The 12557-nt window shown below is 46.0% G+C and overlaps 1 protein-coding gene across 3 annotated transcripts in view; it reads right to left on the reverse strand.

Annotated features, from left to right (window-relative positions):
- Positions 1-12557, reverse strand: part of pde3a (phosphodiesterase 3A, cGMP-inhibited) — a 103909-nt gene that overhangs the window by 9042 nt on the left and 82310 nt on the right. The window contains exons 4-9 of one of the 3 annotated variants that reach the window (XM_064342823.1): positions 11491-11648; positions 6919-7046; positions 3115-3337; positions 1432-1505; positions 994-1172; positions 348-485 (exon numbers count right to left, since the gene is read on the reverse strand). In XM_064342823.1, coding sequence (XP_064198893.1) covers positions 348-485; positions 994-1172; positions 1432-1505; positions 3115-3337; positions 6919-7046; positions 11491-11648 — 900 coding nt within the window. The remainder of the gene's footprint in view (positions 1-347; positions 486-993; positions 1173-1431; positions 1506-3114; positions 3338-6918; positions 7047-11490; positions 11649-12557) is intronic. The other 2 variants (XM_064342820.1, XM_064342822.1) reach the window with 2 other exon arrangements.

The raw sequence follows: 12557 nt of genomic DNA on the forward strand, positions 1-12557 counted from the left end.
GCGAGCCCGCTGCTAAATAACGCTGAACAGCCTGCCTTTCATCTGGAGCAGCGAACGCGAAGGACCAGCTGCTGTGTGTGTGTGTGCGTGTGTGTGTGTGTGTGCGTGTGTGTGTGTGTGTGTGTGTGTCTGTGTGTGTGTGTGTGCGTGTGTGTGTGTGAGTGTGAGTGTATGCGTGTGTGTTTGATGTTTGTGTGTGTGTGTGTGTACGTGTGTGTGTTTGATGTGTGTATGCGTTTGATATGTGTGTGTGGTGTAGGTGTACATGTGTGGTGTGTGTGTGTGTGTGTGTGTGTGTGTGTGTGCGTGTGTGTAGTGTGGGTGTGTATGTATGGAAAAAATTTTACCTGGCTGAGTATACAGCCACGTTTGCCGTGCGTCTTCTCCACCAGGCTGAAGATGGGGAAGTTCCAGTTGTTGAGCTGGCTCATCATAGGATCCAGACCCTCCATCACCAGGGGCTCAGGGGCCAGAATGGGTTTGTCCTGGGTGAAGGCGGGGGGGTTCAGAGAGCACAGAGCCAAGAGTGATTATCCCCACCCAGCATGGTCCAACCAATCAGCTCAATTTACCTAGTGTCTACAAACAGTCTATAAACCCTAGGTCTAGAACCACGCACACAGACTGTTGTAAGTCTCTGGATCACAATGCTGTTGCTCTGTGTGTATCTCGGTCTGTCTCAGGCAAAGTCATGCATCTGCAGGGTATGTATAAGATTGAATTTACCCACAAACAGCGGTTGTGCTGCTCCTGGCTCATCCTCAGGTAAGGATTAATGAAGAATCAGTGAGCAAATGCTAACATTTATGGGAGGGGTGGGCAGCTGCTTTTGCCTTGTGAAGTACATTACGTCATTGTTACATACCTTGGACCATAACGTATTAGGTTGGATAGCTTTTTATAACTATGGGGGAGTTTAGTAGGTGTTGGACGCCCGTGGAAGTGTTTAGCAGCTTTTCGATACCGGTGAGAGGATGAAGGTCTGTCCTATACCTCTGAGAGTATTAGGTTGTGCAGGATAATGGTGTCCGATGGGTACATCCTGCACCCTGCCTGGGCATCTGTGGGTTTTCTGCCTCTCTCCGGATCTTCGCTCTGTGTCACGTCACTGCTGTCACTGTTGTTGGTCTCGTGGGTGCTGTCATAGTCAGATGAAACTATCGCTTGATCATCTAAGACATATAAAGAGAGAGAGAGAGAGAGAGAGAGAGAGAGAGAGAGAGATATGTAGTTGCGTCAATATTTTTCTCAAACTAAATGGATGTTAAAACCAAAAGAGTTGATTTGAAAGGCAAATTTGAACGTGTTAATTAAGGCACATCATGTTCAGTGCTCCATTAACATTTTCCATTTACTTAAATGTATGAGAAGAAAAAGCGCGAGTGGAACAAGAGGAATGGAACAGAAGAACAGAAGTGGAGGAACTTTCACCTGTTCTGCGTATTCTGTCTCCTCTGTCCATTGACCCATCTCCAAGGCTTAATATGCTGAATGGTCTTCCGCAACTGTGAGAAGGAGAGGGGAAGTCAGAGGTCAGAGGTCATACAAACATGCACAAAAAGAGCAACAGCAAACAGGCTCTCAGAGTTCAGTCTGTACTTAATCTCATGTGAATTCACAATTCTGACCCAACGCCACGTTGACTGGGGTTACACATGCATAATGGCTTTCAGAAGAAATAAATCAGATTTAAATGAAAACGCTGACCTCTGCCACCCCCACTCCCACACAGCTGCATATTTAGCACAGAAAAATGGCAAAGAGGAGGGGTGGACAGAGACAGAAACTAAAGTACACCCCCTCCCCCTAAAAGCTCCCAAGACACCAAGAGACAACGAGGCCCAACTGCTCCCTACAGAGAAGTCACACAAAAAAAATTCTGACAAAAAATGGGAAAGGCTTCCAATGTTTTAAAGCTGTAATCTTGTGATTCAACACCTATAGAGCTCCTGTTGCCACGTCTCTGATAAAGAATAGAACATTAACACCCCTCTCCTGACCACAAGCGGCGATATTCTCGGCTATAACAAGACAGACATGTCATTTTAGCTTCCTCCAGCGAATTTTAGTCCGGTGCCTCTCTCTGAAGCGGTAAAAGCTGAGAGTATTCGGCAAAGTCACCCATCGCCTTCCTGTACTACTGTATTACCCAAAGACGGCACACCACAACAGGAGTAACAGCGCCAGAGGAAGCCATCTCGGCTCACAGCAGGACGAGCGTCCAGTAGCGAAGCTAAGCACAGGCTCAGCTTACAACCAAGCGACCGAAGGCTCAGTTCTAAGTTGGAACTCAGCCATTGTACCCTCGAGCACTGTACTTAGTCGGAATTGCCTCAGTAAATATCCAGCTATAGGGACGGACAAAGGCAGGAAAAAAATTAAGCCCCGTAATTCTCTTCAGATAAAGGTGCCTGCCAAGAGGGTAAATAATACTGACTGCACGATCCGAGTCTTTTATAAAGAAAAGAGTTTTAAGGTTAATAATTTTCCATTTACAAGGTTCAAGAGCCATGTTTGTCCTATTTTTTTCTGTTGATGTTCTGGTAAGGCCCCTTTGCTCCAAAAAAAAAATGAAACTGATTCAAAAGAGATGTAATTTGTGCGGTTTATATAATCACAGACGCGATATCCCCTTGGCGCGGGGCCGAATAGTAAAAAAAATTATGCACATACAGCATGGCATCTTTTCTTCAGAAGGGACAGGCAACATGTCCTAAGAGCCTCTTCCTCAGCCCTCGACAGAGAGCACCAGAGGGGAGAGGACAGTAAGCCTGAGGGGACATGCCTTCCCTGCTTTTTCTGTCAGATCTGCTTTATTCGATGTGACGTTCATTGTTCCTTTTTCCTCTGCTTTGCTTAAATTGCATCAAACTCATGCACTCACTCAAAAACAAAACAAAGAAAACACACCACCAAAGCACACATTTGATCACAGTCATGCAGTCCGACTGCACACTCACAAGCACAAAAGATGTCATATACAATTTTGTCCTGTACAAATATATAAATGGTCCTCCTAACAGCATGTACTCCCTTTGAGGAGCGAACAGGACGGGAATGCAGAAGAGAAGCCCCCTGCTGGCAGCGCGGGCGAAGGGCAGCTGCAGGCCTTACCTGCTGCAGACCGAGTGTGTGGCAGTGCAGCCGGGCGCGCTCTGTGTGTGAGTTAAGGCTTTGTGAGCGCCCGGCGGCGCCGCCACCGCGCACTCGCCCAGCGAGTCCGCGGCGTCCGGGAGGTCCACGGAGGGGGCCTTGCTGACGGGGCTAGAGACGGGCGTGCCCTGGCCGGGGGACTGGCACGGAGAGGCCAGGGGCGTGATGTTGACGGGAGGGAAACCTAACAAGAGAGCACCCTTCCGTCACGAGCTCGTCGCGCAAGACTATTCCAAAAAAAACAAAAAAAAAAACAACGGCGAGCGAAAAGAAACAGCGCAAAACAACACAAAACCAAAAAATAAAACAGTATGGTATAAAGCCAAAATCCCTCCACTTAGCCTTTCTGGAGTAATATCCAGATGGAAGGATTAATGTAGAAGCAGCAGCAGTGGTAGGAGGCGGGAACAGCAAAGTCTCCCTTATTTAGCGGCAGGAAGCTGTCACACGTTGCGCACACTAACCAGAGGAAAGAGCACACCTTTCCTTATCCCACCCCACAGTGTGACAGTTCACCCAGTTAACTGGGAGAAAAATAGGCACACGGCACAAATGGGCCATATAGTGCACGGCACCCTAATAACCACTTTATAAAGCAGTTATAAGCAAATAACACATTTTATTACAACTGATATTCACAGTTTTTTCACATTTCTGGTATGTGGTACACCACTCACTACAATACATCAACTTCTATGCAGCATTAGTATGTTAGTCTTCATAATAAAAGTGCCATCTATGCTTTATAAAGGCCAACTGAAGTTGCATGTAATATTAAGTGGGTAACTGTTGTCCAACTGTCCATGTGTTTGACCATATGTGCTTGATTACTGACCCAATTTCTACTCCGTGAATGCATTACTCTGAACCTGATATACTTGATACACAGATGCTTTGAGAGACTACATCAAGGTGCACCATACTGGTTATTTCTATTCATAGCATATACACTACTTCTGATCTTGATTGGGTTCTTTGTTCATATTTCATTTGAATTTGTTCTGTCTTCTATGTGTCTTAGAGAAAGTGGGTGAAAGCAAAACAGGTTTGACATTGGCCTTGTCCCACCTCAGGTAGGGTGGGTTTCCATTCCAAAGGTTATTGTTGCATTAAATCCTTCTAACAAGGATTAAAGATGCCCATAGGCTACTTGCTGCCATCTCTTATGATATTCCTAAGTCTGTATTACTAAACTGAATAGTATTCCTACATCAGGTTCAATACCTATATTAACAAGACACTACCTCTTCAGAAATCATTCATAATAAATGCAATGCTTTTATGAAGGATAACATATCACATTATGCAAGTATACTCTAAAATGTGACACAGAACATGTAATGTAAGGTCAACCCTCTAATGGAAAGCTGTACACAGATATTTATGAAACATCTATAAAGGTGTTATGCTGTGGTAATGAATGTGTTATAAATGCCCTGTGAAGGTTTCCAAATTCAAACTATGTAAATGATAGCTTATTTCCTCCTATGCCTTCACCTGTGGCTGGTTAGTGTGATTGCCAGCCATTGATATGAAGCTGAAAAAACTTTGTTCCCTATTTCATGCATCAAAACTATTTTTCCAAAAATGATTAGGCCATACACGTGATGAATACCACTGATACTGCCACTACAAGCACAGATAACCTCATCCAACAGCAGATAAATTCAAAATGGTGGAAACAGAATCAAACACACAAACACAGACTCAGACACACGCACACATGGGTACAATGTGGATACAAAGTGAGCATCTTCCTGTTGCTCTGCCATGTACAGATAAGAGAACATTATCTGCATGTTTGTCTGTCTGGTGGGAGTTACATGATGCTTATTGTTCCCTATTATATTAGCATCAATTGGGGGACAACAGACGATCAAGGTGTACAGTAAATGCATTTGTCAAAAATCTACACTCTATCATATATATTATACAAATGGCGGAGTGTGTGCTCCTGTCAGAAAACAGTACACATTCTGATTGGCTCCAACGAAGATTCTTAATTTTTATTAAAAAAGACTGATTGTATATGAGCAATAGAACTGTATTCGGACGGCTACTGAAATCTCCTTCATGAAAACAGACAGCACAGGAGTCCTAGCGTCACACTGGCTGGAGCAGTCAGTGAGCCAGCAACAGTAAACAAAATGAGTGACATCACGATGATGAGTGCAGGAGAGGGTTTGGCTTGTTACCAAGGTGACGATCCATAGCAGCAGCGGCCAGTCTTTTTGTACCTGTCGCCAGACGAAAATGTGGTGTGCGTGACCCTGGCCGGTCCAGGCGCATGATCTGGACCAGCATAAATCTGAGCTAGTCGACTATGGAACCGCACGCAGTCTTTATCCAGTACAGGATTATCGTGCAGTCTTTAGCGGGTTAGCTCACCGAGGAGAAAAAGAACAAAGCTGGCATGGGGAGGGCCACAAATCCAGACTATTCTACTCCTATTCCAACCAAGAGTCACAGTCAATCATCATCTTTGCCTGTTCGGTCATTAGAAGAAAAATACATATACAATAAAAAAGTGAAAGTAATGGAATATGTTTGGAATGGTTCTAACATTTCCCTCATCTTCAAAAGGATCAGTCATCTTCCAAACACTCCCTTTGTAGCCCTCCTTACTTTCATGGCCTGGCATGGTCTCCCATTGTTATGAACAGAGCGTAGTGTTGATGGTTTTAATTTAAATACCTCATCAGAAATAAAAACCTGCAGTCTCACACTAGGAAATGCCAGAGCTTATAATACAGTATTTCATGACAAAAAAAATGGCTGGAGTGTTTATATATCTTTCAGATAAATGGGCCTTTGAGCTCGTTTGAGTGGCACCACTCCCCCTGTAACGACACAGACAATTCCAAAATAAAAGCGCTGTTGTACTAGTGCGGTCGGACCAGTTGTGCGTAATGTGCAGCAGGTGTGGAATAGGAAATGAATGGTCTTGGTTATGCAATCATTACATTATCATAATGCGGCCAGAGAGGGTTTATAGGGGGAGGATTTTTTATTTTTCTGTGATGGGGTTTCAGGGGCTGCTAGAGCCGTTATTTAAAAAAAAAAAAAAAAAAAAAAAGAAACAAAGGAAAATGATGTGGTTGGATGAACCAAGAGCTTGGCCCTTGCAACCACCCCACTTTTCCTGGGAATTATTAACCTTTTCCAGAGACCGTGAAGCTCATTTCAAGCTCAATTTTGACATGAGCATTGCAGGATGCCAGCGAGGTACACCACTTTATTTTCTCATATGGAAATTTCACGTGCTCCCAAAGCCATCTAAATAAAAAAAGAAGCTGTCCCATTTGTCAATTCTGTGTGTGTGTCGAGAAGATCTGCCTGAATGATGTAACAAGACTTTTACGATCTGTAATTCCCTGAAATGCACCAGTACCTGCACAGTGGTGGAGCAATAGAAAGTAGACCACTTCCTCCTCTCTCAAATGCAGTTAACACGGTCATCACAGACACCATCACAGGCACACGGGGTACAGTCTAAACTCACAGTTCCCATGCGAACAAGATCACAGGCAGGATGCAAACACCGCATATATCTGCTCATGCATCCCTAACTATGTACATACAAATAAACAAACAGACTCAAATGCACTCACACACACATACACACACACGTGCACACACAAACTCACATGCACATACTCACACATAAACGCACACACACACACACACACACACACGGACACAGAAACACACTTTGTGACATGCGCTCACAGTACACAGCAGCTGCAGGCAGGGTGTGACAGTCACCTGGTCTGCCTTGCCGTTTGGTGTAGAGGTGGTTTGTGCCGGCAGAGGTGGGGTAGGACGCGGACACGGACCTGCTTTTGGAAATAGTCAGCGTGAGCGAACAGTTCCACGAGTCGTTATTAACCATACTGCAAAGCAGGAGGACAAACCGTTAGACTGTTAGACAGGCACACGCACTAAGTCGTGCACGCACAAAATCACGTGCGCACACACACGCAAACACGTGCGTCGACACACACAGACACATGACGCACGCAGGCCTGCACATAATCGTAATTACGATCGGGTGCCGCACGGATTAAGAATTCAAGTCATTCCATTCATGATAATATAAAATACATTCCATACAATAACTGAATCAAATAGCTAACATAATGAAACAATAATAAACACAACATGGAGAGAAAGGCTCATCATAATTTCCCCGCATCAATTTACACAATGGGGTAAGCAAAGGGAACTCATTTCACAAGCAGATTTTCCTATCTGTTGTCATTATAATTCATTAACATTTCATATTGCTCCAGCTGGTGGATACGCATGAATGGATTTCCATCTCCTATGCAAACATGCAAAATAGCACACATGCTCATACAGACACAAACACACACACACACACACGCATGCACACACACACACACATACACACACACACACACACACACACACACACATGCACACACGATCCTTCTGGCAACCTATATGCCCTATAAAAAAGGTACATATCTTCTGATTGGCCAGGAACATTGGTTACTGTACAGTGTGCCTGTAACTTCCGTAGCACAGGAGTTCTCTTATTTTCGCTTATCTTGGCGTTCTGAGACACGCACAAAGCTCTGATTGCCCGCACTTTGTTATGCTTTCGGTATTAACGTGCCACAGCGTTTCACGTTAAACGATTCTGCAGTCTGCAGATAACACTTGGTCGCGGGCCTGAACGAACAGCGCCCCCAAAACCACGGTAAACAATGAAACTCTTGTTTTTTTGTTGCCAGGATTCTACTGTACGCCCCGTAGGCCCAGATGCGGGGCTCGATAACGCAGCCAAAGTACAGTAGGAAAACGGGGTCCCGTGCGCACTGCCTCTAGCTCAGATTCTTCAGATAAGATGTCTGGCTTTGCAGCTGGCGCAATTACGCTCCTACTGACGTCACTAGAAACCGCCTGCTAATGGACAAGGGAAAAAATGATGCAAAAGACGCAAAAAATTATAGACAGCCGTACAACTTGCACGGCAAGTATTACCGACACAGCACTTTTTTTTCTTTCTTTCTTTTTTTTTTTTTTTTTTTACCAGGAAAACAGTTTCCCTGTTAGGAGTTATACATTCTGATTGCATCTTATTTAAAAACACTAGCAGATGTAGAAGTGTTCTGAAACTTTTTTTTTTTTCACTCACTGAGGGAATGCATGATTAAGCACTGAATATTTGACAAACCAAGAACAGCTATTTCAGCCAAGCGGAAAGCTTCTGAGCGCTTGAATCATTTTATTTGCTCCAGATTCAATCTCTCCAGCAATATTACTTGATGATTAGAAGCTGATACTTTCGGACAGAGGACATTGCTTCTAAACATATAGGCGTGATACGTTGACATGTTAGTGCAGTGGCCAACCGTCTCTCTGTAGCAAATTATTTTTCACAAAATTGAATGGAACAACGAAACAGAGGAGCCATAGCACAGCTCAAGCACGTGTTTGTTTCTACTGCACAAACACCCGAACATTCCTCTTGTTTAGGCGACAGCGGTCGCGGGTAGATAATCTTGGCGGTCGAGCTCACTGCTGTACAATACCGTCGGCGCGCAAAGAAGTCCAAACAAACTGCCTGAATCGTCATTAAATCGGCAGCTCGGAGAGGACACAGAACGACTGCGATAATTACAGAACGGGGCAGTCCCTTCTCCCAGGGCAGTGCATTACGCTATCTGATGGAAGAGGAAAACAGGACGGCAGAGTCGCGAGTGTGAGGGAGCCATGGGTGCAAGCCAGTCAGGCTTTCTTTGTGCCTATTTCACCCCGGTGCCTCTGGTCACAGCATTAGCAGAGAACGTCTGTTTTTAATTTGATCTCTGACCGCGGAGCCGAGCTGTGAGAATGAGCTGAAGGCCTCCATTAGGGGCCCGGTGCCCAAGGCCACCGGCCTCCCCTCTATAAGGGGGGGGGGGGGGGTGTCCAGGTGCCGAAAGACTGCTGACCGAGGTAAATTCGCAAGGGGCCGTGTTCACGCTCTAAAAGGCGGCTTTTACCCCAGCCCGGCAACAGCCAAGAGGAAGAGAACCGCAGGTGACGAGTTTCTCAAACGTACGGAGAGGAAGACATGCATTCTATGCATTAGACTGTGGATGCGGGCCTTAGGAGCAGAGTCAAAACAGACTGTCAGAATTTGTGGAGCAGCAGCCTATTTTGGAGTGTTGTGTATCTAGGAGACAGTCTTGGGACAGACACGCCAAGAGGAGATGGTTATCTGAGGTTATTACAAAGATTAATAATTGAACTTGAGCTCCTGCAATCATATTTCACTGGATTTACAGTATACAAGCCGTAGAAGAAGAAGGAGAGAAAAAAAAACTAAAATAGAAAGCAAAATTCCTAAATATGGAAATAAACAGTGCTTAAACAAACAAACACTGGACCCGAGCTTTTCCCGTGAACGTTTTCCGAGGAACGCCCTCCGAAACGCCCTCCGGAGCGGCCGCGCATTCCTGCCTCAGACTCCCCTGGCATTTGATTTAAAGTGGGGCGACCCACGGAGGAGCGTACACAGGCTCAGCAGGCCGCGGAGCGTTTCTATTTACAAAGCAGGATGAATGATGCCTGAGAGGACTTTCGTGTTGATGTCACGAAGTCGCTGGGGGGGAAAGAGGAAAGGGTAGGAGAAACACGATGCCCGCCTTCGCAACCTGACAGGATCTTCCCCCCCCCCCCCTCTTCTTTCTTGCAAGAAAGAGGTTATAGCTGCTTATCAATTATTTTGCACACAGAGTACTCCCGTAACAGCGCCCTGCACGAAGGAATAAAAAGAAAAAAGAAAAAGAAAGGAGCCGGTAACTGCTGCTAAACTGCAGTTTGATCGGCCATTTGTGTATAAAACCGTGTTTGCAGGCGGAGAACAAAATGTTTAATAAGTCAATTATTCACAGAGAGAACGCTAACCCTGCGCTCCGATCCAGTGGCTAAGCAAAAACTGTCCATCTGCAGCACATTGATTGCGGCATTATATAAACACAGCCTTCGATACCAAGTTACCAGACAGATAAAATCACTGATGAAGAAGAGAGGGTCATGTCACCCTGTAGCGAGGAACTCACAGCAGCATTTGGAAAATCCCCAACAAATTTAAGCACTCAGTGCCCTAATTCCTGTCCTGAAGTGACCTGAACACATCCTGCCCTTGAGAAAGTCAGAGCAGGGGATCAGGGATGGAACCTGTTAGCTGCTGGGATCTCATGTAAACCTCCAGTTGGATGCACTCTTGACCACTCTGAGGAAATACCCCAGTGTCTTCATGAGAAGGAGTGGGTAAACCAACCAGCCAAAGAGGCCCTTACCAGCAACAACACACAACCTACACTTGCAGCACATTCTTTAGTGAAGCACACCATTATTATTATTACAAAGAAAAAAATTGTCCCCAGTGTTAAAAAAGTGAATTACGTTTTGTCCCTTCGTACTGTTATACCATAATGATTTTTAGCCACACTATTTGAAATAATACACTTTGGAGGCAGATAAACATTGCTTCTGAGACACCAGTGACAACGTGCTGACCCCTCTGTCGGTCACTGGCCTCCACTTGACCTTTCAGCTGTTTCACGTCGCTTCATCTCTCTGTTCCCCACATGACTCCTCCTGTTTCCCATGGTCCACTTCATCTGAGGCTGATGACATCACTCCTCAACCTCTCTATTTGCTTCAACGTTAAAGTTAAAGTCCAGCCAACGGAGCGACAGTCCTCTGCCACCATCTCCCTTTGCCAGCTCCAAACAGAGTGGCATTCAAAATGCACGAAGAACTACACAAGTGATAACTTGATTCTAGGCCAAACTGTTCACTAAATTCACTGAACTCCAGACCAAAATCGACCATCAACAACAGAATGATGCAAGCTTGTGATTCGGCCAGCAACACTTAGCCGTACCCGGCTTTTCTGAGGGGACAGGGACTAGAGCTTTTCAGGTGATTGATCAACAAGCTTTGAATTTTTTCAAGCCTCCAAATCAAGAACACGAACCGCAGGACAAGGCAGACCACTTTACAACTCCGAGCACAAAAGGTTGTGCCAGACCAGTAGGGAAAGAGTGGGTGAAGAAGAGTGGGAAGGGAGAGGGAGAAAGAGAAGGAGGGGGAGAAAGAGAGAGAGGAATAGAATGAGAATGAGAATGAAAGTGAAATAGAATGGAGAGAGTGACAGAGTAAGAGAGAGAGAGAGAGAGAGAGAGCGCACAGGAAAAATGATCAAGTCAATTTAATCAAAGTAAGGGGCACAAAGGGGAAATGAGAGGAGAGTATCAGGTGCACGGTAAATGCATTTGGGGGGTGTCTGGTGAGAAGGGGGGGGGGGGGTGTCACCTGCAGATGGGGCCCTCGTGGAGGGGCTTGATGCTGGCGCTGCGGTCCCGGCGCACGGGGCCCGGCTCCATGGTGGGGAGGCCCGTGGCGGAGGTGGTGGTGGTCCAGGTGGAGGAGATTCGGCGCAGCAGCCCCGGGGGGAGGCTCCGTCGCAGACGCTGCGATGACACACAGACAGCACCGCGTCACCGCCAGGCCGCGAGCGCCAGGTTACACCCGCCCCGGTCACAGGAGGCGGACAGTCCAGGAGTCAGAAAGTAAAAATCCTGCCGTGTGTTTGTTCCACCCGTGAGCTCAGCCAGCTGATTTCACCAATTAGTTCTACCCCCTGGCTGAGGAACTGTGCTAATTGGCACATTCAGGTGACTGGAACAAAATACTGGGAGGATTTTTACTTTCTGTACCTGGATTTTCCGTCTCTGCAGATGGTTTGTCGTCAATTCAACTTGAATCGAGTCACGAAGTGGCCAACTGCACAGGCAGATAGGATGCTGAATGTTAGATGCTGATGTTTTCCCTGAAAAATGGTGTGATGAAAACGAGTTGGCAATCAGTAAGTGTACACTTAGTCAGCTCTGACTAACACGAGGTCATTCAACGTGGGACGAAATTTAGCTCCCATTTTTTATTTCCGAGTAGGCACCTTGATCCACACCTGAAGTGCTTTAATGTGTTTTACAGTGACACACTAACCAAAGCAAGGGCGCAACTGCAGCACCCCACCTAAGATTTAAATATGCAACTTTCTGGTTTTGACCCCAGTAACCTGACCACTGTTCCACAATTATAAACCATAATAATCCCCCTGTCTGTTGCTTTCTGGCACAGTTATTACCCAACGCAGTGACAGAGAATTGAGCAGAGGTGAGGCGGTGAGATGAAAATGGCCATCGAGTCCCACGTAATGGGAACGCGGCACCGGCCAAAGACCCCCCCCCCCAATCACAGCACGGGAGCAAGCGAAGCCAATGGGAGTGCGCCAGATCATCACCGCTCCGCCCCGCTCCCTGCTTCAGACACGGTGCAGTAAACATGGCCTAAATGACCAGGACCAGAGCGATGTTCCC

Source organism: Anguilla rostrata, chromosome 7, assembly GCF_018555375.3.
Source record: "Anguilla rostrata isolate EN2019 chromosome 7, ASM1855537v3, whole genome shotgun sequence".
NCBI lineage: Eukaryota > Metazoa > Chordata > Actinopteri > Anguilliformes > Anguillidae > Anguilla > Anguilla rostrata.